The sequence below is a fragment of the Cariama cristata genome, unplaced genomic scaffold (genome assembly GCF_000690535.1).
Source record: "Cariama cristata isolate BGI_N322 unplaced genomic scaffold, ASM69053v1 scaffold4930, whole genome shotgun sequence".
In the NCBI taxonomy this organism is placed as follows: Eukaryota; Metazoa; Chordata; class Aves; order Cariamiformes; family Cariamidae; genus Cariama; species Cariama cristata.
Window position 1 is genome coordinate 1 of NW_009593151.1, and position 27,424 is coordinate 27,424.

A 27,424-nucleotide genomic window follows, 5' to 3' on the forward strand; every position below is an offset into this window, starting at 1 on the left:
TAATATAGTATATTATAATATATATTATAAAATAATATAGTATATTATCCTGTAACTATAAAGTACAGTTTTGTTCTCTTTAAATTAAATCAGGGTGGTATGGGGACTGTAGGAGAACACTGGTCCACTCAGTTTTTTTATTTGTGACTGGCACAGCTCTGCTTACATTCTGAAGAGGCCACTGAGCGTTCACAAGTATTTCACCTCTTACACTAGGCACGTGCTCGCTTACCATTAGTAGGGCTGAATCCATCCTCATTGGGGTAATTTGCTGGTGCTACCTGGATAGTAGCAGAGGTTGGGAAAACCAGGATGTGTGTACAGGAGGCGTCCTGAGGAGTATTCAGCTGAGATGACTGCAGATTCAGCGCAGTACTCCGGCCAAACACTGATCCCATAGTGACAGCATCTTCCAGAACAGAAGCAGTGGCACAGACATTAATTTGCATCATCTTTGAAATATATGTTCTGTGTTCAATTAAATTTCTGTGCATTTAATCCCGGTTTGCAAGCTAATACACGTGTTTAAAGGTTCTCATCTTAAAAAGAATACATTACTAGAAGAGCTTGAAATTAAGATCACAAGTTGCATAGATAACGCTTAGCTATGTGAATTCCCATACAATGCCCCACCTTTCCTTTCATTCTGCTGCCCCTTAATCAAAGATTTACTTGTTAAATGAGCAAGTTAATTATACAAATGTGTGTGTCCAAAGTAAAGTTATGAAATATACCCCACTTTGGTTGACATGAAAAAAACTTGCTATCTATTTTCTCATGTTACAAAATCTCTGCTTTGAAAATTACTCAACTTGATGAGTTGAGTACAATATTACTCTATGAGTAATTTTCAAGCTCATTTAATTCTGTTCCATGTAGTGATCTTTTGTTTCTAAACTTAAAAAAACAGAGTAGTTTGTAAGGATATGTCACCATGTACATTAAAAAGTATGTGCTTACATAATACAACAAATAAGTAAAGGGAACCTCAACATTTAATTTTATTTCAACTTAACTCTGTGGACTGCTGCTTATAACAGAACTCCCTAAATAACTCAAGCATATGAAAAGGCAAGTAGGTTTATCCTTACTCCCATTTACAGAGACTCCTGCTCTTTCACACTGTTGGCTCTTAGAGTGTCTGCACTCCTCCTTGCATGAGGGTGTCTACACCATCACATGTCAGCTGACGAGAACGGCTCTACCTGAAAACATGACCTCCCCTTTGGAAATGGCCCTCAGTTTGACAGCAGCATACAGTCATGCTTCCCCCTAGGAGCCTGCACTCCCCAGGTAGCATCTCCTCATGGTATTTTTGGGAATTCTGCTGGCTCAACCTGTTTTCTACCACATTTACCCATGCTAGTCAAGGTGGTCTTGTTGGACTCAAAAGTCTCCCAAAATCAACGTGCTTATGTGGCAAGTATGATAAAAGAAAAGCTTCGTTGGCATTTAAATAGTTGGGTAAAACTCACCTGGCATCACAACAAATGACCCCTGTGGCTCCATAGCAACTAAACAGGCACTGAGGATAGAAGGGGAGTCCGCTGCGGAGATGCCACACATGCGGCACACCTCCTTCAGTTGTTTGCTGATTGTCTGCAGGGAACATTCCCCAAGGAGGATACTCCAGTCTGAAATGAATAAACATTATGACACAAGAGAATGTAGTTTGGAAATTGCCAGCACTTGCTTGAAAATAGCAAAATATTAGTAACACTTTGCATTTCTTTAACAGTGTACTATTCTGGACTGCCTCCCCGTGCAGACAAGGTGTATGGCTCTGCAAACCGGGTATTCAAGCAGTCACCGCAGAGTATCTTATTCTGTGGTGGTTGGTTGGTTTTCCCGTGAGCTAACTGCATTACTCTGACAAATCACTGAACATGATGCCTTCCTTTAAGAACTGCCTATAAGGTAGAGGAGGTACTTGCCTGATGCGAAACAGGGCAACATAAGGGTTCTTTTTTTAGTATTTTTTGGATTTTTTTTTTTATTTACATACAAATCTTTTCCTGAAACGCACTGAATCTTTTTTCAAAAAGGACTTCTGTTTTCATCTAACATACTGCATAGTGGGAAAACTTAAGCAAAGAGATATGAATTCACACACTCAATATCAGAGAAATTTTGTTAAACTTTGTTATGAATAAAATACACTAAATAAAGCAAATTTCAGTGGAGGGGCAGATACACATTCAAGAAACTACATTTAGATAATTAAATGACGACATGTGTCCCAACAGAGGAAGGGAGTTGCTGATTACGTTCTTAATCTGTTTTCCTGCCTTTGTTCCATTTAACTCCCGTGTGTGTGATGGATACCAAATTCCCCTGCCAGGGCAGGCAACAGCTCTTCTTCCCTGCATGTGATATATTGGAGAAGGCATTTAATTGCTGCTTTTTCCACCCCTAGACTATTTCTTTGGGCTTTCAGACTGAACTGTTACTTGTTGTGCACTGTTCTTAAATTTTTTCCCCCATCTCATGAAATACAGAATCTCTTACAATAAGCTAACCAGAGGAATTTATGTCTCCTTCAGTTATTAATGTAAAAGGACAAACACTCATAAGTATCTTTATCCTCCTGTCTAGTTTATCTTCATGTTCCAACTCAGGAGATGGGTGAAGACTGAGAACACCCTCTCAGAATCCCATTTTCTTCCAATCAGTTGCCAAACAAAACCTGAATAGTGGCCACAGCCATTAGAAATGGAAGAAAAGATGGGTAATGCGTGTTTTTCAATTAGCGAGAGGAATCACTGTTGAAGAGAAGCAAGGCAGGTGGATTAAGGCACCTATACCTAAAACACTCCAGAGCTCCCTTTAAGTTCCCACAAAGCTGTTAGGAATGCTAAATCTTGGGAACTCTTTGCAGGCCACAGAGAGTACCTTATTGCTGGTTAACACTGATTATCAGCTAGTTTTGTTCAGTAACTTTTTTGGCAAGAATTTTTTGTTTGCTTAGTTTATGTTTAAGTTTTGGAATCAAAACTGAATCCTGCTTCTATTTCTGAAACAGGGTAACTGTTGTTCAGATCTTTTTCTAACATGACGAAACCCATGACTTCCACTCGGAAGTACACTGTGTAAATACTAGTTAATCTACACATTTACAAGACGTGAGGGAGAAATGTCAAACCCACTGTACATACAAGCAAATTGTTTACTCAAACTAATACAAAAATTCAGTGCCAGGGTAGGATTATCACCCTCAATTTTCTAGTTTTAAAGGTTCGTGATCAAGTCTAGAAGTCATTCTGCCTTGCACACCAAGGCCACGTCGTCATTCCAAAGCCACAGGAGAGAAGCGACGGCCCTGACGGTTCGTACCTTTTAACTCCCCATGGCCTAGGCGGCCGAGCCGCCCAATTACAACTCTCCACGGCAGTGATGTCATCTGTACGATACCGATGCACCATTCCCATAGCTTCTGCAGACCAATTTTACGTGCGGACAACTTGCTCCTCCTTGACCTGGAGGTTAAGGAAGGAAAAAAAAGTGAATCGAGGACAATATTCAGATTTCTGTGCTACATAATTCTTTCACCGCTTACCCTTATAGGAGTTGTTACAGTTCTGCGGACTGTCTAACATACTTCTTACTAACAAGAAGGGGACAAAGTATGTGTCTGCTTTCAGTATTATTATTGCAGTGACACGCAAGGGGTGTCAACATGCTGAGCAACATACCAGTTGTTCTTGAAGGTAAGATTTGTAGGTAGCATTTGTAAAACAAGAGTAACACGGCAACTTTTATAACTTACAAACTGCAAAGGAAAAAAGTGCCAACTGAAATGTTACCACTGTAACATTATCATGATCAGATCAGCAGGAAATACGATTAGAAGGGACGTGCAAGAGCCTGATGAGAGTGAGGGAAAACAACTATAGACCTAGATACAACGTAAAAAGTAAAGGTTTCTACCTGTTTGGTAAATCAATGTTAACTATGCAGGTTTCCAGCAATTCACCATGAAGGTCAGTGCAGGATGCCAGAAGCCAACGCTGATCGTGAGACAAACAATATCCAACAAAAAGCACATTGTATTTCTGACTGGCCTCTCCAAATGTTTCTCCCAGCTCTGTCTGTTTGTCTTTGATGGGTGCCAATATGAAAGGAGGTGAGTATAGCTGGATTGGGCTGGGCCTCTGCAATAAAGTCAACGCAATCATCAGCAGATAGAATAAAAAACTATTTCATGCAAGAAACACAAAAACAGAGATTGGCAGTAAGTACAGAAAAATGCAAGTTGAAACAATAAATAAATTCAAGGCATTCATAGTCAAGAGGGATAATGGGAAAAGGGTGATGATAGATAATTTGTTTCTGCTAGCTAAAACTGATGCACTTCAAACCTTATCTAAAGGTTTCATTTTATATGCAGGGAAACTAAAGTATGAAAACAGTTTTTAGACAGGGTGGTACCAGTCTGTGAAACAGTCAGAAGTTTAAACTTGTTACTGTGTGTAGCCTTTTGCTAAATTGATGCTCATGTGCTCACCTCTGTCCATTCACACACTGCCTACAGAACACTGGACAGCACAATGTGATGTCTGATCAACTCAGACATTGCTCAGGTAGAGCCCATGCTTCATGGACGGTTTTCTATCTAGACATTACATATAACATACTTTCACAAACATCAGGCATGATGTCAAAAATTCTTTAAGTCTTACAGCTCACAGTTTAATTTCAGAAATACTTTGGTTTTCGATTCAGAACTCAACCGATTCATCAGATCTGCTGTACATGTCATAGTGCTTCTCTTTAAGAAACAATCTACCCCTCGCCCCTTAGAAAACCAACCTGTAAAAGGTTGTAAGAAATCAAGGCCGTTGAACACCATTTAACAATATGCAGAAGCAAATTACTATTGTAAATAATACACGTGTAATCCTCCTGCAGAGCCAGACAGTAATAAGCTATTAAATCCATCATTAAAAAAAAAAAAATCCAAAACCAAAAAACCCACCCCAAGTGGGGTCAAGTTCAGTCCTCCTACTTAAATGGTCAATTAGAGCAGGTTGCCCAGGACTTTGAGTGCCTGCATCATTGGACATACAGAGATACTGGATGTCATCTCCAAACACGCAGATGTTCACCCTGCCTGGGCAACTAGTTCCAGTGTTCAATTGCCCCTACTGTAAAAAAGTTTTCTTGTGTTTTTTCATTCAAACAGGATTCCTTGTATTTCAATTTGGGCCCACTGCCTCTCATCCCGTCACTGGCTCCATCTTCTTTACTCCCTCCCATCTGGTACGTATACACATTTATCAGAGCCCTCCTGGTTAGACAACTGCAGGTCTCTCAGCATCTCCTCAGCTGTCAGATGCTCCTGTCCCTTAATCATCTTTGTGGCCCTTTGCTGGGTTTGCTCCGGTATGTCCGTGTTTCTTGTACTGAGGAGCCCAGAACCAGACACAGCACGTTCCAGGTGAGGCCTCACCAGCACTGAGGAGAGGAGAATAATCACTGCCCTTGCTCTACTGTCAGCACCCTTCCCGGTGCAGCTCCGTCTGCCATTGGCTTTCTTTGCTGGAAGGGCACGTTGCTGCCTCACGTTCATCTTGTCCAACAGGACCTCCAGGTCCTCTGCTGCAAAGCTGCTTTCCAGATGGGTGGCTCTAAACCCATCTTTGCTTTATAACTCCTCTCTGAAGAAAAAACATGATAAGCCTGACCAGACATGCTCGATAATTTAGAAATGGTCAGGGTATTTTCTTAATCTTTCAGGCAAAGATTGGAATTCTGTAGTGCAGACTGAGAGCAAACACATATAAAATGGAAAAAGTAGAGATCTGATGAATTAAGTATGCTAAATGCAAGCTGCTCATGAAAACATTTGCCCTTGTTTTGCTGTCTTTTGTATCTTCAGGAAATTAAACATGAAATGCAAAGTCCAAGTTAATGAGCTTAGAGGAAAAGTAAGTTACGGTGTTTTCTTAGAGACAGTAAGGGGTATTGTATTTCTGCTTAGGTCACTTTCTAGAAGTATACCACCCTGGCAACAGCGCACAAACATCAGTTACAGGGAGGGAGATGCTTGCAGGGGTCTTGCAAGTTCATTGCTCTTCCCCTTACACATAAATAGCTTGAAGTACCGCTGTTGTAACTTGCTGCAAAATCCATCCTGCTAAACAGTTAACCTTTTTGAGGGAAGCATGAGGAGAGAACGTGAAGAAGAGACGCCTGGGGTGATACTGCTTTTAGAAATTTTCAGTGAGAGCTTATGGTTTTACCTGAGTAATGAAACGTGCTGATCGGTTTGTTTTATGATGATTTTGATACTAGGTTTTTAAACCCTAACAAGCGTGTCTTTATCCCAAGGTAAGTGTTTAAAGTGTTTAGTTAAATCTACATAAAACAGTCATCGTTGTCTTTCAAAGAATGAAAAACATTCATGGAAAATAGGATGGATTATTCTTCTTTTAAAATCCCTGAAATTCCACAAACGAAGCTTGAATATTTACAGTTTAAAAAAACAGATGAAAGGTAAGCCCACTGAAATAGGGGGACTAATACAGGATCTGTAATTAGGCACAGGAACTTATTTCATATATATGTGTACATAAATAAAGGCTGGACATAAATGCTTTCTTCTAGGAGTACTGTAGACTAAAACCACAAAATGTCTCTGAATCGCAGGTAACGGCATACATTTTCTCTTCTTGCACACTGATCTTTAACCTTTTACTTTATGACTCAAAACCAGAAGCTTAAAATGTTTTGAAAGCAAGTAGTCTGACATTTTTCTTACTATTTTCTATTTAGTATTAGCTTACCTTTTCCCTTTATATTTTCATTGTCTTCTATACCTTGAAAAAATACTCCTAAAAGTATTTTCACCACTCTTTCTTTGATATTTGAAAAAAGTGGTTACAGTTTATTAACAGGTTTTTATTTTCTTGACACCAATACTAACCTCAGGATTTTTGAGGGTCATCTCAATGCTGGCAGCTGGCCCAAAGCCTGTCAGAGACTTGATGTGAATCTGCGTGGGCAACGGCCTCCTGCATTGGCAGTACACTGAGAACGCCAAAGACTTCAAGTGCTGAATGTAGAAAACCTGTTCATCCTTCATTGTCTGCAGCATGTACTGGCAAGGCACAATCTATATAATTCATATAAGCGACAAAACATGATGGAAAGTCTTCAAAGAGCTGTTCATTAATACCAAACCAGATTCACACAGTCATTTAACAACCATGACACTTTGTATGTGGTATTCAATTATTTGCATTACAGTATCTTCCTATCAGGGCTACTGCCGTTTTGCATGAACGGCTGCAACGTTCAGCGACTATATTCCCTGATACAAAACCGCCATTTCCATTATAATGATATGTTTAAGGTTGCAAAATCTCTCAGAAAGCTGAGACTCCGACCATCCAATATAACAGAGGAGTCTTCTTGCAGGGCAGCAATAACTGAACAGCAGTTCAGTTATAATACATCAATAGTAGCTGACGAACACAGTTCACTAGAAACTCTAAATGAATTTTGCTTTCTGTGTTACAAACATCATTAAATGAGAAACCCCATCAACTACACAAAAATAGCAGATTATTTTCCCCAGTCAAGTCTTATTTTTCTGAAGTCCACTTTCTCATTCACACTGCAATTTGGGAAGGGCACATAATTCATTACACGTATAACATTTATCAAGTATACCACAAGAAGTAACTACTAGTGGCTTTTAAAAGCAATGCCCTACAACTTGGGGGTAGTTTTAATTTTAATTTTTTTAATCCTCAGTCCAAAAACCAAACAGCCGTATTCAAACGGCTCTAATTTTTTTAAAACTGCTTTTCTGATCAACATCTTCATTTGCAGGTAGCCTTTACTATATGATCTCACTATTCTGAACTTTGGTTTAGGCAGGTTTGGTTCCACAGTCTGTGGTTAGAATTAGTATTTGTTTGCTGGTCATGGGGGAATCAGCACTATCGTCTCATTCTTAAAGAAGATCGTAGAGAGCAGAATTAAGGTTCTATTATAATGATTTCTGTGCTTGTTTCTCCTTTTCAATTTAGTAAACAGTGGAAGCTCAACAATCATATGCTGCTGTGGAGTTTTATTTTTTTCAGAAAGCAAATGTGAACCAAGACACTTAAATTTGTATGTTCAACAAGCAAGAAACAAAACTACAGTTAGATTTGCCTATGAGATTTGAGTTTAGTGGTCAAGACCCATCTGCACAACAAGAACAGGAAGGAGAAACGACACAATATTCCTTCAGAAGTAAAGAAAACATAACAAAAATAATGTTTTCTGTTCAAATCCTTTTTAAAATCAGAGTTAAATCCCTGTAAACTCTTTTTTTTATGTGCTGTTGAGAAACACAATGTCCTACATGTGGCTGTGGAAACGTCTTTTCTTTTGAACAGGAAGATCTTTGGAGCAGAAACTGTCGATACAAAATACTTCTGTTGTATCTAACACTATGAGACCCAAGCAGATTCTTTTAACAAATATTTTCAGTGTAATAAAACTTAAGTATCACAAAACTTTTACTCCTCTATGGTTCTTGCTTGAACCATTCGAACTTTGGTAGCATACTCTACTTACTAAATGCAACTGCGTGTTTTTAAAAAAGACAACTTTACTCAAGATTTTCAGAACCTGGGCTTTTCCACTCTATATATGAATTGTAATAAAACTGTAAACATTTGGGTTTGATTTATTTTGAAAAATAACTGTATATTTGTGTATATTGTGGTACAGCTGTGAGAATATTGTGCTGGTAACTACACTATGTTACCCTTAGAGAAAATTGTCTACTATTTTGGCTTAAACTGGCAAAATGCCACCTATTTTGAGAAAAAAACGGCAAGTGCCCAGGAAATAAACAGTACTTAGTAAGAGTTGGTAAGCCCATTAGTTGTCTTACACAGACTAAGATACAATTTCAATATCCAGTTTACATGTTCTTGTATTCCAGACATTGCGGTATCAGTGACTGTTTCATTTTTAGTATCTTCAGGTCTGCATCAATTAAATTGCCTGCAGTCTACCACAGTATGAAGTTGTGAATCTGAAATTCAGTTCATCCTCAAGCCTGAAATATTTTGGTGACAGCTTCCCCCATCGCTTCAGGGAACAATGAGGTCCAGATTACCAGAGATGACAAATGTTTTCCATGCCCAATTTGAGACATTATAAAAACTTCCAATTCTTTTTTTTATAATTTAAGTTAAAATACTTTTAAGTCAAGTTGAGCATACATGAATAAGGTATACAGAAGTCATTCAGTGCTGCTTCTTGCATGTGCTGCACACATTCTGCCCCCCTGAGACTGGTATTTCGACTGAGCCACTGTGAAAGAAGAGGCATGGCAAAATGCAGGCAGTCTGGGCAATAGGCCAAGCTCTGCTTCTGACTACACAAATTCAATTCTTAAGTAATTCCATAGTAAGTAACTACTATTATATGCCAAGTTACATGGTAAATTATTTTTAAGAAGCAGATAATAGCAATACAATAGTTAAATTATGCATTAAATGTCTGGTTTCACATACTTCTTTTGGATTAAACAGTATAAATCAAGAGAATATAAAAAGCAAATAACTCAACATGCAACATAATCAAAGGAGCAACCGGACATTTTTGGCAATAGCAACCCAAGTTGCAACTTAAATAACTGAAGTCCCTCTTCAGGAACCACCTAGCATATATGATTGCTAGAACCGTGCAACAGATTTGATGCAAGGATGCTGTGGCTGCCTTAAATTAATTTCTTCATCAAAACAAAAGTGTTTTTTTAATATATAGACTTGTACTGTCAAAAAATAATTTCTAAACGTCACCTAAATTTTCTCTATTATCTTCCATTTTGCATCTTTTAGTATAGGGTACGTATCAAAAGCATGCTGCGATAGAATAACTCTCCAGTGTGAAGATACAGAGGAAGGTAGCATTACCTGGAGAATGAAAGAATTCCTCATATTTTCAGGCAAGTTATCCAACATTTCTGTGTAGCATCTCATCAGACTTAACAGCCAAAAGTTGGTTGAGGCAGATTCTTCATCTGCAGTGTAGGTAAAAGGATCCACCATGTAGATGACCACTGCTGGAGGATAGGCGTTGCTGTCCGCAGACTCTGGTTCAGTGGGAATCCCGATTCTCTCCCTCTCTGTAACACTAGAGACATACATGTCATTAAATTTGAAGGTAAATTACAATTGTTAATTACCGTTTTTCTGTAAAGGAGCACAAGGCTAAAACAGAGGAGGAAAAAGGGGAGTACTAAGTGATTCTTATGTTCAGAAGCAAAACTAAAAAACTTGACAACGGTGATTGAGGAGAGATGACTTTTCCTCACAGCAGTTCTTAATCCAAAATACCTGTTATTAATTATGCATCAAAGATACTTATCACAAAGTCTAACATAATCTCATTTAATGCAATCAGAATAGATTCTGTCTGAAGAATATGGAATAGTTGACTAATATTAGCTCTGTGAGGTTTTTTTTTAAATGTATTTGCATGCCTGGTTTTTGGTGCTGTTTAGGGTTTCCTTTGGTGAAAGGGAGAGAGAAGGAATTGAGAACTGAGGAAAAGTGCCAAAATAATGTTCATGGAGACTGAAGTCCTCTGATAGTTACAGAAAAGGTTCCATTGGTAATAGGAGGAGCTACTGAATGTTTTTTACTTGGTAAAACACTCTTCCATGCCTCAACCATGAATAGGAGGCTCAACATCTGTAAGTGATAAAAAGCAGCTCAGACTTACATTGTCAGAAACCATGCTGCAGTTGATAAAATGGTATTTTGCATAGATCCAGTGAACAGATGTCGTAAGGATAACCCAAACTACAGCAGGATGTGGGCTTTTCACTTAAGATACAGGAACTCCATAACATATATCAAGACTATTAGTAATATGCATTATTATGAGAGTAATGAAAAACATGTTCACTCAGGAAGTTACTTACATAAGATGTTAAAAAAACTTCTCCTAATTTTTGTTTGATGAATGACTATTTATACTGAAATCTTTTTAAAAAAGCTGTGCTGCTAAAATTTATTTTAAAGTAATAGGAATATACTCCTGTTATATATATTATAACCTCACAGTATACCTGCTTGCAAAACAACACTTGCAATGCAAGCAAATTAGAAAAAAATCCATGCACTGCATTTTGTATCTGTTAACATTACAGGTGCGATGGAGATGCCCACGTAAGAGGCATTCAGTGCCACCTGAGATACCCTGCAGTACCCGCCACAGGTGAGACCAAGCTAGCGGATATGGCACAGGACCTACCAGACACCTTGTGGTTTCCTTGTCCTGCAGTTGCAGGCCTGGTGGTGGGGGACCCTAAGGCATCTCAAACGGACACCCACCTCCCTACAGTTGAATCAAGCTTTGTTTCTTGTAACAAAAAAGAGGAGGTTTGGTTTTTTCCAACTCTCCTTTATCAGTAAACGCTACAAACAAATAAAAATGGGCCCTGCTCCATTTACAACCGGTCAGTAGTACTGCGCATGTCAGAGGGTCCTCTCCTTTCAAGGACTTCCATGAGGCTTAAAGGTTAGGAGTTGTATGAAAGCAGGAGAACAGTGGATTCAATTAGAAGTACTTTGAGCGATTGGAGCACTTAAGTAACTTACCCTTCCTGTCCTTCTTGTTGCTGCTGCGGTAAGTTTTGACCTGATTCTGTGTCTCCTCCAGGACCTGTGCTTCCTTGCGAGCGGTCTGCTGTGTTTCCCCCAGTGCTGGTGTTTTGCCCTGAACCAATGTTCCCACTAAACCCTGGAGTAGAGGTCGTGGTCATCTGGTTAACGCTGGGTGTTGCAGAAGATGCTGACAGCTGTGGCACAGAGGATCCGGAGGATGAACTGCTTCCTGCTGGAAGGCTAGTGGTCCCAGCACTGGGTGTGGAGTTAAAAGAATTGCCTGTTGGTGCTGCCCCAGCAGCTGACAGACATGTTGAATTTGAGGGTACAGGCCCGGTGTTCCCAGGTACTGTTTGTGTCTGGCTTGCTGGCGCTGGGGTTTGGTACTTAGGTGGTAGCAGTAGGCTGCTGTCAAGCTGGAGGGTGGCTAAGTAAGGTGCTGAAATAGCATATAAAGAGGAAAGGAGATTAACGGCAGTCTGTCAGATCAAAGTGAACTGCATTAACCATAAAACTCATGCAATATTTTCTGCGCTTTTAGAATATTCTAAGGGTATACAAGTGCTAAGTGAATATAATCTCCATTATAAATATTTACTTTGGAATCCATTCTTCAGGGTGTCAGTTCTAGCTGGTATGAATCAAATGTCTTTAAAAGCAGGACTGACTGTGCGGAGCTTTGCGCATCGAAGTTGGAACTGACATGTCATTATCTCTGGCTAGATTGTGTTGCGATAACAGCTTTATATAGTGCTCAGCTTTGCAGTTTACTACAGGTTATCTTTGTCACGCTGAAAATCTAAAAGTCCTTTTTACCTGAGCTACAATAATGGCAAACTTTAATATAGTTATTTCTGCTCCTCAGTATCAGAAAACAAGATATCACAGGGATTATTTTTAAGTAATAAATGAATAAAAACTAAGTAAATGAATTTTTATTATCTATTTACTCTCAGAGGTGGTAAATCACCAGCAGGGAAAGTTCCCAACACTGCCCCTGCCAGATGCCTCAGGTGTGAATCGAACAGCCCAATTCCTCAACTGGCTGTGCACGTACTACGTATTTCTGCAGGTAAGCCTGGGGTATTTATGTTAAGTAGCATTGTAATAATTCCTCCCTCCCTGTTAATGTGGTAAATTAAAACTAAAAGCAGACTGAATGAGGCAACAGGGTCATTTGAGATAGGTGAGTCCTAGCCTGTTCTGCCAAACCTTCCTCAAAGGATGGGGTGAGCATTCAGCAGTCTGTGGAGGTGCCCAGCTAACTGATATGTTTGTGTAAACTTTTTTCCATAGCCAGATCACCAGTCCTCAAAATAAGCAGCCTTAAGAGTTGTCACACCTTTTTCAGAGCAAAGAGAGTAAACACTTTTCAAGAAACCACTTAAAAGTTCCTGGCTATTTTTAAACAGAAAAATAGTTTGCACATTTCAGCCTAAGCAAGACACATGTACATGGCTGGTGTTCTATGATCATCGCCTGTCTTGCTGACCAGCACCGTCTCAGCAAATGTATTTCCAGTGACATTTTGGATGGGTCTGTGTCTTTGTGCTACGATCCCATTTCTCAGTCATATACACAACACATGTTATGTTGTCTCTGGATCCATTCTAGAGCGGAACAATCATGTCTCTCCCCAGGTGAAATCTGGGAGCAATGTTAGGTGACTCCAGGGACTGATCCAGGACCAGTCTTCTGATACTACCCCAGCAAACTTTATACCCTTCCATACTCCCAGATTCTACATTCCTTCCTGAAACAAGCACACCTGACATTATGTTACGAAAGAACAAATAGGGCAGGTTGCCATAACGAAACAAGACTAATCTTTTACAATGTGTCACCATTTCAGGCTAGATATAAGCCTACACGCGGTCCAGGAGACCAGGCCTTCAGGGTAATGTGGTTCCAAGTATCCACACCCAGTAGACTGAGGCCCCAGACATCGAGGATACTGTTACTTCCTCGTTTTCACCTGTGTTAACTCATTCTTCCTTTGCAGAGTTTTAGTGAACTCGCCTCTCAAAAATAAACGTTACACTTGAAGGCAGCATGCACATCATTCTGCCACACTGGCATGACGATACATATCAGTAGCATATAAACCAGATCAATTTATACATCCAGTCTTGTGTGGAACATCTTTGAAACATACAAAACATCTTATACCAAACTGACTTTTCTAAAAAGGTAAGAACTGGCTTTTGAATCTCTGACATGATCACCAGACTGACAAACAACAAGAAAACTTTCTGAAGTAGGCAAATTTAAAATGGAAGGATTAAGAAATTAAGATAAAGCCTCATAATACCTTTTTTATTTTTAAACAGATCATAATCTGTACCTTAAGAAAAAGCCCCCTGTTTCCACCTACTGTAAATAACCTCTGAAATACCTAGAGAAAACAAAACAGCCTTGCTAGCGCCATGGTAGACTTACCTAGGTGGTGCCGGCAAACTTGCGCGTAAAGTTTGAGTCTGGAATGATTGTCGCACTCCTCAGTGCCCCAAGGCTGGTTAAACCATTCGCTCACGAGCTCATCCGTTAGCTTTTGTGCCACAGTCTTTCCCACCCGCATAATCCCATCACGTAACACTTTGCAGATTGGTTTGTGCTGGCCAAGTCTACACATCTGGTGAGGAAAGAAGAAATGCTTGTAACGAGATGCCAAGCACCTGAGTAAGTTATGCAGACTGGTTTGTAGCGTGAACCCTTTATTACCAGCACACATCTGGTGGATTCTTAATAACTATAAAAACAAAAGGCTACGTTTATTTGTTGACTCCAATTGCACTTACAGCAAAACTAAGGTTACAAAGTATTCTTACATATTCTGTAGTACACAATGTGCATGCTAAAAAAGGAAATGGTTTTCTCTCCAGCCTAGCAATTACAAGACAGCAACAGCTGCTTTAATCTACTCCTTGCTCTTTAGGTTTGGTTGGGCCTTCATGCATTAGGTTGCAACTGTATTAATACTAGTGTTATATCCTCTGGAAAATAAGAGGACGTGTACTGGAAAGAGCAGATGGCAATAAATACCCCAAAATGCACAGAGAATCACAGTGTAACTCAATTAGATAGTATTCTTGGACTCTCAAAGTGCAGAAAGTCCTCAAAATGAAAGAAACTCTTATTCAAATAATTGTTACTTTAAAAAACATGGATTTCTCCCAATGAACATGCAGTAGAGCAGAAATGACATTTAAGAAGAAGTAATTCAGTGTGGTTCCTCTTTCCAACCTCGTATACAGCACTCAAGTCCCTGAAGAAAGTTTTGGCTCCATCGAGCAAGGCCTCATTTTCTGGACACACCACGATATAGGCGACATCCCGATGGCCCCCATATGGGTCTAGCAACAGCCTCTCCCAGAACGGCAAGGAGAATGGAGAGATTGTCAGGAAGTCCTTGTCATAACCCACGAGTAAAGTCGGGATCGGCAGAGGCTCAGGAGACTCCTCAGAGCCTTCAAAGAGAAAAAAAAGAAAGAAAAAATATTAAAATAACTGGTTTAACAGCAGTGGGTTCTCTCATGTACCAGGAGGTGGGTTCTTTTACAGGAATATTGGAAATCACTAATCCCTTGCCATGCTGAGTCTCCTAGAAGTTTGACCATAGAGTGGAAACATATCGAGGCTGAATCGTGCCTGATGAACCACGTTCTCCCACAGTCTTTTTCCTCGGAAAAAAATATTTAATAAAGGAGAAGAAAGATTTATATTGTACTTAAGCAACATCAAAGTTCAGTCAGCCAAAGTAGAAGGAGCCGATCCAAGCACCATTTAACTTTCCTTCTCACGAGTTCCTATTCAATCAGAAGTAATAACATGAATATATAAAATCTGATTTTACAGTTCCTCATCTACCTCCACCTGGTTGTGCAAAGTTACTAAGTTAAATGGTTAGGCAAATTTATTCCCAGGTATAAAGCTGTTATAATTCTAACAATTGCCCCCTGCTCCTCTCCATAGGAAGTGCTCCAGAGCACCTGCTGTCCCAGCTGAGAGGATTACCATCCAGTTTCACATGGTATCTCCCAGACACTGTGCTCATTAGAAGAAATACTGTTGAAAATTTCAAGCGAAAATATACCCAGTAGTTTCTGCAGAATAGAACCCAACTTTATTAAAAAGTCAACGTTCAGTAAAAATTACTGAATCTATATCAAAGGCTCTGCTACTTACTATATGGTAATTTCAGTTTTATTCTCTGGGAACAATTGGCAAATCCTAACTCTTAAAGTTACAAACGCTGGAAAAATTATTAGATTAGAAGTACTCCTCATGAAGCACAATAGCTTTAGACAGGAACTGTGGTTACCATGAGCTGTCCCAGCCCCAAAGGAGAGCAGCAATATATCACGTACCAACAGAGAGAAAATAAAGCAAAGCACAATAGAACTGTGGAAAAAAAACTAAGCAAGACTGCATTGGTTAAGACTGAAATAAACTGCAGGTGAGAAATACATATTTACATGTCAGTCATTATTTTGGAAATGTGGACATAAAAAAATCTATTTTGTATCTTCCAGAAGCGTCTCTCTCAGCCAGGAGATACTGAAACCAAAACTTCTTAATAAGACTTAGAACAAGCAAACCTGTTTGTGGAGAAAGCGTACCCACTGCTTGTGTATTTGTATAGCTCAGAAAGCCCCTCTTCCCCAGTACGATTTGGTACAATTTTAATGGCTTCCTCTGTTCGTGTTATCTATATACCAGCTAGCTTCAGTACAAGCCCAAATACAGATTCAGATAGGGAGTTTGATCCTCACCCAGCATTTCTGCACTCTCTAAGTAGTCATCAGTCTGGGGTAAAACCTCCACTATGACATTTAAGCGTGTGCTTCAAATGCCTTTTAAGGCATTTTAAAGCTATGCGAAGAGCCCCTTTGTTCTAACGTATTTCCAGAAGAAAGTGCACATTTCTAGAAAACTCACAATATACGTACCATAGGTTCCCCGTCCTGCCATCTTATGGAACTGCTGCCAGGTGAGTGGTCCCTGCACGTGCTGGATGTTCTCCCAGGTCCTTCCTGTTCGCTTCTTCTGGATGGCATCCTGGAGAAAGGGCTGCAGCGACAGCAGCATGCGCACCACATCCTGGGAGGAGAGCATGCTGATATCCAACACTGCAAACGACAAAGGGGCATCAGTCATTCTCAGTGAGGAACAGGAAGAATTATTTCGAGGTGGCGGCATTCTTTGGTTTATTGTTCCTTCGTATTACTCTTCACAACGCCCCTAAAATTTATGCAACTCTAATTAGCCTAATGGCATTCAGTGCGGTACTTTATGAAAACATTGCTGAAATACAGCTGTCGTCATAGTCCTTTCCACACACTTTCAATGTTACTGTTGTCCTGCTCGGTTCCTAAGAAGTCAGAACATCTTCAGCATATAAACAGGTAATATTTGATTATAAAATCACTGCTTTTTTTTCCTTGGTGACACTTTCATACAGAGCATTTCTTTTCTGCTCACTGCTTATACCTTTCTCCAAAGAGGCCATAATTCTGCCTTCCCCCAATGCTTGAATTTGTTTTGCATCTCTGCTTCAGATCTGTGAAGTTCCACAGACTCTTTCACAGTTTAGACCAGATTCTAAGGACAACTGGATTAGTGGTGCTTTAGATGTAATTTATAAAGCTTTCAGAAATCTACTTTATTTCTACAATATTTTTATGCATATCATTTCCCACATAAAGATTAAGTGGCTCACAATTGGCAAGTTTCAAACAAGGTCATGAAAAAATTCAAAGAAAAATCTGTTCTGACCCATACCATTGCTGTGAGGCCAAGAGTGCACAGTGGCGCTTCTTACGAGGGCTTCATCCACTTTTCCACCAGTGGGGTTGTCCACATACTGCCGGCCTTGCTCAAGGGCATTGAAGCACTCTATCCAGGAGTCGTTACTGTCTGCCTGCAGTCTGTCGTAACTCCAGTTCATACACGGGAGGGTCTGACGATTGTTGGAGGACATATAGTCCAAGCAGCTCAGAGATGTGAAAGGCTGTGTGTGCTGATTCTGGAGGAGGAGGAGGAGGCTCATTGGAGGCTCCTGGGTCCTTCTAGCTCCCTCTCCCATCTGAGAGATCAAGTTGCTTTGACTTATCATCAGTCGTCTTTCTGCAGCTTGGCCAATGTCTGAGGTCTTGCCAAAAATATCCAGCTCATCCTCAATGAAGAGCCCCGAGTTGTAACCTAATTTGCGGTTCATAATAGCGCTAAAGCCACAGGTGCAACGGTACTGATCCTCATTAGATGAATCTGGGATGTATAATCCGACATCTGCACCTTTAATATTCATATTACAGGCGCATATACAACAACTATCAAAGTTACGGTCTTTGAAGATGTTCAACACAGAGTCTGAAAGAATCAAGGTGACGTACAGGCTGTGGGCTTCTGGGATCGGCTGAACAGTGGCTGGCTCCACAGAACTAAGCGGTCGTGTTGTGGAAGGGGTAGAAGCAGGTGAACCTTGATCTGTGCTGTCATATTTTACAGATCCTTGACCGCTCGCAGTACCCCCGCCTCTAGGAGTCCTTGGGGTCCTGGGAGTGCGTGGGGTAGGGACAGAGAAGCGGGGAGTTGCTGGTGACGGCAGAACTCCTGCTCCACTGTTGCTGGCCGGAGCAGTACTATTTAGCGTCACTGGTGTATTCATCTGAGGAGTGTTCATCTGAAGATAGTCTTGGTCGGCCAAACTCCCAACGCTAGGCACATTGCTACAAGAAATACATGAGAAACAGAGTCAAATGCCATCACAAACCGGTTGGTTGTGAAGACTGATTTTGGTGAAACTTGTTTTTAAATACAAGGAGATGGTGAAAACTGAAAGGATTCCTTGTAAGTGGAGAAAGAACCCACATTCTGCTCATAACCTTTTACTCATGTCACTGCAATTGTAATTCTCATCGTGAACACCATTGTTTCTTATGAATATAATAAAAAGGTATCATCTCAGACACATAGCCCTTTTAAAGATTATTCCCATGGCCTAAAACTCAAATGCTCTTGAGAAGAACCTCTAGATAAATTACCAAGTTAAGATTTTAGGATATTTCTAACTCTTTTAGGGAAAAGAGAAAGAATTATAGTTGTTGTTTTAAACACAGTTATCTGTAGAGAGATATCCATTACTGGAAATGAAGAAAATATTTCTTACTTTATTTTAGAAATCATCACTTTAAACAGCTGTCAGAAGTCATGCATGTAGCACGCACATACGATACTGCCTCACGGTGGTATGCGACTGGTAACACTGTGTCAGGAATCAGGAAAGCAAATACTCATTTAGGATTACACAGCCTGCAGCAGTATGACGCTTTCCATTGCAAACTCTTAGTCCAGTAAAGCTAAGAATCCTATTTTTGAGTCATCTCCTGTCATGACTGCTTTTTATTACTCTGTTTTTATCATTTCTGCCAAATTCAAGTGACCAAAGAACAGTTTGTACATTCCCATTGAGATCTCCCTTCTCTTTGGAATGACTCATAGGAAGGAACAGGTAATATGGGGCCAGTCAAAAGAACAAGAGCTTTACTTCACTTTTCTCTTTCCAAGTTGCTAATGGGCTGCTCACTTTTCTTGAAATGTGTTCATTACATATTAGGGCAAGGAAAAAGTGTAAGGAATCTCTTCATAAAGGAGGGGAAACAGATTTTTTTTCATGTTTGTCTGCTCTTAATGTGTATTTTGTGTGTTATCTAAAAGGAGTACTATTTTAATGCTCACATATCATTACTGATTTGTACAGGAAAATAGTGAAGACCTTATTCCTTAGAATCATTTTATTACCTTGAACTGATATATGTCCAACTCAAAGCAAGAGAGGAAAAAAAAAAAAAGAGCCAAGGTTTGAAGGAGTTCTGACTCTGAAGCATATTGAATGCCTCAGACTAATAAGAAAAGGTGACCTAGAAACCTTGATTGGCAATCACCACTCTGTCGGAAGCCTGCAGTAATAATCTTCACTCTAATTGGATTATATTGAAAATGAAAGGGTTTTTTTCCCCAACAAATACCTGAAATTAATAACCAGCTCAGGCCTGGTGAATCAGTCACTATTACGAAAAAAACCTGAGAATTAAATTGCTCCCTAGGCACTATCAAGGGTTTACAATTTCTTTTTTGCAATTCTTTTGAGAACACTGAAGGAGCCTTTGGAGCAGGAAAAGGACTGATTTAAAGGATTTACAGACCGATTTAAAGATACAGGCTGCTTCCTCTGGAAATGAATGCAGTGCAGCAGGAGACCTTTGTACTATTATTACGCCTTTTAAGAGGTTTTATTAATTTAATGGTGCAAATTCTTGATAGCTCTCAAAATCTCCAGCAATGAATTTCTTCCATAAACATTGCTAATTTTCGAGAACTGAGTGAGGAATACAAGCTTTTAAATTTAATAGCAGTGTTTGCTTACAGGTCACAGCACTCTCATACTTGGCATCTCTTCTTTTAGTATTTAGAAAGAGGAGGATAGCAAACATCCGACCAGCATCTGTCTGATTAGCAGCTCCGTAGGAGACCCATTTGGGTTACATCACAAGGAACTCAGAAGAGCGAACATGAGAACACGGACAAGAGAGCCGTCACAGGCCTACTCAAAATTTTAAGAGCCCTCAGAAGGCAAACTGGTATCATCAGGACCAGATACCGTCCGACTGAAGCTCAAACTGAATACGCAAGTACAAACAAGAGGGGAGCCTAACTGTAGGCCGGGTAACTGGACACTGAAATGGGAGCACAGAGACGCAAGAGGTTAAGTGCATTAATTTTATTCCCTCACACTTCTGTTTTATGTTGAATTACAGTATTTTCCTGTATCAGAAATTGCAATTAATTCAAGTACCACATGTTCCTGTTATTTAAAAGCACTCGGAGTGTAGCGGACATACTGTAACACCACCAATTTCCAAAAGCAGTTCTTGATTCAGAACTTTTTTGATCTCAGACAATGACAAATTTAAAAGGTTTAAAATACATTTGCAGGTTATTTTATGGTTCTGGTGCATAATAAAGCACTGTAAATATACGCAAACCTTTTAATTAATGAGCCATTTTAGGTATGGGCATGACAAACTGATTTCCTACAAGACTGTACTTACTTGTAGCCATCTCTAATGAAAGTGGCTGCAGGCGGCAAAGGAAGTTGTTCAATTTTAGGAGGAACAGCCCAGGAAGGCCTGAAAATGCAGGCATCTGGTATCTTCAGAGGTAGGAGGCACTGACTTGGCAGTATCTTCAGTGGAGCAAATACGGAGGAGCCCACAAAAGGCTGAAATGATGGAACTTTGTGCACATATGAATAATCCTGTAACATCCAAGTGACATTGTTTACAACAATATGGTAACGTTTCTCTTCATATTTAGATATTTATTTTTAATTAAAACATGTTGTACTGTTTGAACCCTCTACAACTGCATTTTTTTTCCAAAATTAAGGCTATTTATTCATTCTGTAAAACACTGAAGAGCAGTTCTTTCAAGGAAACTCAGCTGAGGCTCCTTGTTACACTGAGATGCTATACAACTTTAATGTCAGTAGATTTCACAATTAGATTAAGACTCATTTAAGACAAGCTATGTCTGAAAACTGAATACTGTACTATGAAATTTTCATATGACCTAACTTTAAGCACCTAATTTAGGCACTTAAACGATTGATCTTTGCAAGACTTCTTCTATACTGAAAATGGAGAGAGAGGCTGAGTCACAGTGTGAAGAGACCTTAGGTGCCTTAAGTCAGCCTCTCTGAGTAACTCCCGCTTTGGGGATTAATATAATCCAAGTAATAACAGTGGACACTTTACATATGCCAAATAATAAATATAGTATTAAAAATAAATATATAAACAATCTAGTAAACATAATATTAAATATAAATGTACATGAAGTCCAGCCAAACCGGACTTTCATTGACTGTCGTGTTTGTTTGCAAAGAACGATCACAAGAACTTCAGCCGGAGTTTCTAGAGCTATTCCGAGTTTCTTTTAGAAGAGCTAGTCCTTTTGAGGCACTACTGCAAAGTAAAAATCATTATTAAAACAGTAACAGTAGTCTCTCTCAGAATTTCAGTATTTAACATCTCGTTAGATCTTTGCATTTTTTCCCTTGCACCTCATAAAGCATTGAGAGATGAGAAATGTGTGGATTACTGTCTTCAGCTGCTGAATGCTCAGCACAAGAAGTCTGCTTACATGTTCTCAAAATGATTAGCAATGGGTTTAGGTGCTTGTTTCGCCCACTGGTGTACATGAGCAGGTGTGACACACTTAAAAGCAAGTAAACTGTGCTGTTGGAAATGTTATCAGGCAGAATTAAAATATGTATTTTAATACTCCTAAAATGGCTGTGAGGGAGATTAAAATATCTTCAGTATCAATGACACCCTAAAATCGGTTCCTACTCAAAAACTTCCAGCTCAACAAATTCCAATACGGATTCTCCTTCCAGGCCCAAATTATCCTAGTCTTAAGCAAATAGTTTACTGCACAAACAGAAGAAAAAGCCCAGCAAGGTCCGTGGCAAGACAAAGTCTTACAAACCTTATAAAAACCTTATTTCAAACTTCTATAATGGTATAAAAATTGGTAGATACACAAACTATAGAAGGCAAATGGACAGCTGTACTTCAGAGCCTCTAAGAAGATGCATTTCTCTTCATGCCTTCAAGTTATGCCGTTAGGAGAGAAGGAAAAAGAGATCTTGCAATAACAAAGCAGACCTGCCACAAACACCTAGCGTTCCAGGAGGTTAACCGTCTTCACGACGGGCACACTGGTAACTCGCTCCCTTACACTTTTGCAAAGTCTCTCAACAGAATTGTTTGTAAAAGCTCTCTACCAGCTCAGCCCGTCACAGGTGTCGAGAGCTGGCACCTCCTGGGTCTGACTGGAGATGCTTTACCATCATATGGAGACATAATCCCTGAATGGAACAGGCTGTCCTCCTTCCTCCCAGGGACAGGGACAAAACTGAAGGCTCTTATGGAGAAAGTCACTCTCTGGCTTGCCTGTGCATTACTTTCAGTCTGCCTAAAGTATACTATTACTGGCACGCTAATTCATAGCTGACTAAATCATTTATACTAAGATAAATTTATATATCAGTATTCTCATGTTGGTATCTAGCCACTTCTTGTCCATGCAACTGCAAGTGCTGTATCTTTCCGTGTATAGCTCGCTCAGCAATGAAGATGCTTAAAAACAAGCCTTCAGTTAATTCCAGCATTCACAGGAGCACAAAATGAGAGGGAAGGAGGTGGTGTTGGGGAGAGAAGTGGCTGCTGAGACAGAAGGAACGGGCTGTGGCAGATTAGGGACAGGGTGGGCCTGAAGGAGAAGAATTAGGCTATAAAGTCAAGGGTTGGGGACTACCAGGAAGAGAGCGTTATAGTGCGTATCTCCCTTTTTATTACCTGTGTGCAAATGAGCTTGCTACAGAACAAGTGATGTGTATTTCCACACAGAAATGTGCATTTTTAAATAAAAAAAACCCCCTCAGGCTATATGCATGGAAATATGGTAACGACAACTTCTGACAAAAGTGACAAAAATTGGCCCCAAAAGTTAAGTAATGCAGAACACACACAAGCAGGCAGAATGATTTTCTCTTACCTCTTAACCTGTGCTAAAGATGGAACAATGAAATACAAACCAATGTACACCAGGTGCTTATGTTAAGTCCTTTCATGTGATGCTATGGAAAAATGGATACATCTTGATATGTCAAGTCGGGGAGGTGAGTACTAGTACCCAGCAGCAGAGTCCCCATTTAAAAATAGTTCTTTACTCAGATACACTATAGGACTCAATATAGGAGTAACTATGTGACATTACCTGACCTGTGTTATACAGAAAGTCAGATAAGAATGGTCCCCTCTGGCCTTAAAACTTGTGAAGTAACATCAGCTGAAGAAGAAACAGAGCAAGTTCAACCCCTGGGCTTTCTCAGAGATTTTCAACCCTAACCAAAAAAGGCAACATTTCAGAGAGAAAAAGGCAGCCTTTCTACATGCATGATTTTATCCTAGCTGCATCCCCAGAGACTGGCAGCAAGGAGCGGCTAGACATAAAAGGTGCTACAGAAAAGTTATCTGAAGAAATAAATCATTTAACAGCTACTTAGTCACAAGTATGATGGTTTTTCATACATGTACATTCTTTCTGTTAGGCATAGGGCTCATTTCACATACAATATTGTTTCCTGAGAACACCCGAAAACATTACAAACATAAAATTACAAGAAGAATGATACCTACAGTTAAAATCAGGGAAACAATAAAAAAGCTCTTTTACTAGAGAAGAATTTTTTTTCCAACTAAAGACTGATATGTACTTTATATAGATCCAGTTCACAGTTGTTAAAGTAGTCTGCTACACACACTACAATACGCGTGCCTTGTTTATAAAAATCGAAACAGACATAGATGAGATTATAAAAATATTGCATCTTTGGCATGTTACCTTAATTTCTTCAGGCTTAGGGCTACCTAATCCATCTTCCACCTCCATTTTAAACTCAGCAAGCTGTGTTGGAACCATGTTGACCATAGGACTTTCCATCATTCCCAAGGTAGTTACAGTCTCTGAACTTATTCCATCTTTATAACTCATTACCGGGGAGAAGGCAGGGTGTTGTTCTAAGGAAGGTGGTGTTGGGAACATCCTTTGGAGATCTGCCACAGCTAAATATGATGAAATAATGCACTGTTAATCATTACAATACAAATTCTCAAGGAAATCCAATAAAACAGAAGAGACTGACTCAATACTAGCTCTTACTTCAACAGTTAAAACCTAGGGGAGATTCCACTTACTAGAGTTCTGACAGCAGCATAAATCTACACAAAAAGTTAACTCCTAGCGACAAATTCAAAAAATTCCTAGGGATACTTTGCAAGCTTATTGTTCAGCAGAAATAACAAACTGGTAGATACACAAATTCTACATACAATTTTAACAGCAACAAAAAATATTTCATAATAGAAGCGATTAATCGACATTAATACAAAGTTCACCCCAGCAACTGTTACTAAGGAGATACAGAGTAGTTTCTTCCCTTTTTTAGAGCTGATGCCAAGCCCTAAAATGGAAGGCTTTTGGAATTAGCGTCCACTTAGCTGCATTTTTCCACTGACATACACTGTAGTCTCCTTTGGGCCATAGTGACGTAACTCCTGAAGAGAAGACAGGCTACTGTTGCTAACACAAATACAGGCGATTTTGTTTAAGAATGAGACTGCCAGGCATCCAGAAGTGACAAGAGTCAGAGGAAGCCACAAAATTATAATTTTGCATGACAAGACATTAAGCCAGGAAAATCCCTGAACTGCTTCTCAGTAAATGAACATAACGCAATCATCCACGGTGTATTTTTCTTCTTTAAGCAAAACAAACAAATAAAACACCCCAACAGAAATGCTTTATAAAGTGTAATGCAATCAAACAAAAATCAGAATGAAGTCATGTATTTTCTCCCCAGCTACATTCTTTCTCCTTCCAGGTACCAGCTTCCATATTTATTTTGCTTAAAATTCAGAATATATGCTATCTTTTCCTGACTTGAATTCGGACAAATACTCTCTGGACATAACCATCACTCTGGTGAATTCACTGTTAAAATACTCAAATTAGGGAGGGGTAAATTCCCATAGGTGTATCTTCTTAAATACTTTTTCTGACAGACTGAATGCCCATTTCCATTTCTATATATACATCCAACCCAAGCAATACGACACAAGGAGATACTTGTATTCAATAACATTTTCAGCCTAAAGATTATGGCAAATTCATAAATTAATACAGATGGATTCCTGACTGGTAAACACTGCATTGTGGAAGTCCAAACTGGTGAAACATTGTACTACGCTCAAAAACTAATTGAAAAAGACAGAAAGAAGTGATGGAATTAAAATTATATATAGTATACGAATACAGGCACTAATAGCACATTTTTGTAGGTTGCTGCAACCTCAAGATGTGTCTCCACTCTGCCTTAACAGAACCAAAACCTGAATTTTGTTCTTTTGTGCACAGAGATGAGACAGCCAATCTATTTAATTCTTTAGTCAAAGTGAAACAACTCAAATAGGTGAAGTCCTCTCAAAATGGAGTTCTGTCGGTAATAACAGTCAAAGCTGAACCCACTAAACCCAAAGTCTTTCACAGCCTGGAGTAGCAGAGTAAATAATGGGCTATGAATTATTCCCACTCAGTTCTTTATTTTTCTTCTTTTTTCTCCTTTCTCAGTCCTTGGAATTTAAAACACTTTAGTCTTGTCCTGATATATGATAAATTAATGTTGAAAACAGGGTCAGTAGAATGGAAAAAACTATTTTCCACCCAATAATAGTATGAAATATAATCTTCAGGATGCCAGCTGGATTAGCTACTGCCTCTGTTTTTCAACAAAGAGAAGTGTGCTTTAGAAACTGGAGAAAGGAGGACAGGAAGGAAGGTTAAAATGAAATGTGGTCAGTGGGAATTTATTATGATGTACAACGCATTTCAGTTCCCTGCAGATACTGCTATGCCTTGACAGCTGGTGTCAAGGGGACAGCTACAAACCAGAAGTGGAGTGCATCTATTTAACTTATTTCATACAGCTCTATAGTATATCATTTTCTCACACTCAAGCTCACTCCAGTTAGCAAAATTCTGCAGTGCAGATTCATAAAGAAGTTTAATTACAAAAAATCCCCCAACCCTACAGCAACAGGCTAACTATCATTATTCATTTTCATGTGTGTCATGCTTGAAAAAGCTTTGCATATTTTAAAAAGCTATGGATCAACTAAACCTGTCAAAATCCAATCTCTGTATACTTCAGACTTCTACATTTGAGTAAATCAGCACAGCTTTTATGGGTCCATAAAACTCTGACTCATCTCCTTCAGACGTTTTTTTTTTCTTCTCAATTTGTTCTCATTACCAGCTGAAGTTAATGAGAAGGCATTAAAGAATGATTTGCAGAGAGATTTGATTTCTGCTTATAGCGGACAAAAAATCAAACATTCTTTCTCCTCACCACTAAGTAACTTGTAATTCATAATTCGATTGGTTCGTATTATACCAAAAATTCTCACCTTCCTCCTCTCACACATACATATACACATTTCTTTTTCATCTCAAGAGAAATGCCACCTATATAAACAGAACCATAGAATCATTTAGGTTGGAAAAGACCTTTAAGATCATCAAGTCCAACCGTTAACCTGGCACTGCCAAGCCCACCACTAAACCACGTCCCTGAGCACCACGCCTACACACCTTTTAAATGACTCCAGGGATGGGGACTCCACCACTGCCCTGGGCAGCCTGTTCCAATGCTTGACAATCCTTTCAGTGAAGAAATTCTTCCTAATATCCAATCTAAACCTCCCCTGGCACAACTTGAGGCCGTTTCCTCTTGTCCCACTGCTTGTTACTCGGGAGAAGAGACCGACCCCCACCTGGCTACCCCCTCCTTTCAGGTGCATGAAATACAAGAAATGCAAGAAAGCCCATGTATCTCAGAGAGTAAAAGCTTCCATTCCCAATAGTGGTTTGCACAGTCCTTACAAAAAAGCCCTATTGTTTTAATCTGCGTTTCATATGTTTTCAGCATACTAAATTTAATTTCTAAGTTTCCTGCACTCCTATAGCCTTCCTCGTGCATGTGTAGTGCCTGCACAAGCATCACTTGTACCATAACCACCTGTAAAAGGTCTACAATGCGTCTTCAGTTAGAACCTAGTTCTTTGATCTTAATCATGCACTTCCACATCAAGATTAAACCCTAAAGGTGATTTTAGTCT

General features: G+C 39.5%; 1 protein-coding gene across 1 annotated transcript in view; it reads right to left on the reverse strand.

Annotated features, from left to right (window-relative positions):
* Positions 1-232: 232 nt before the first annotated feature.
* Positions 233-27,424, reverse strand: part of LOC104168650 (mediator of RNA polymerase II transcription subunit 13-like) — a gene marked incomplete at its 3' end in the record, with an annotated part of 178,025 nt that continues 150,833 nt past the window's right edge. The window contains 13 exon segments of the mRNA XM_009709313.1: positions 233-409; positions 1,476-1,634; positions 3,334-3,476; positions 3,928-4,151; positions 6,926-7,114; positions 9,924-10,143; positions 11,616-12,060; positions 14,061-14,253; positions 14,865-15,088; positions 16,571-16,750; positions 17,403-18,349; positions 20,732-20,937; positions 24,093-24,313. Of these exon segments, the coding sequence (XP_009707615.1) occupies positions 233-409; positions 1,476-1,634; positions 3,334-3,476; positions 3,928-4,151; positions 6,926-7,114; positions 9,924-10,143; positions 11,616-12,060; positions 14,061-14,253; positions 14,865-15,088; positions 16,571-16,750; positions 17,403-18,349; positions 20,732-20,937; positions 24,093-24,313 (3,528 nt within the window).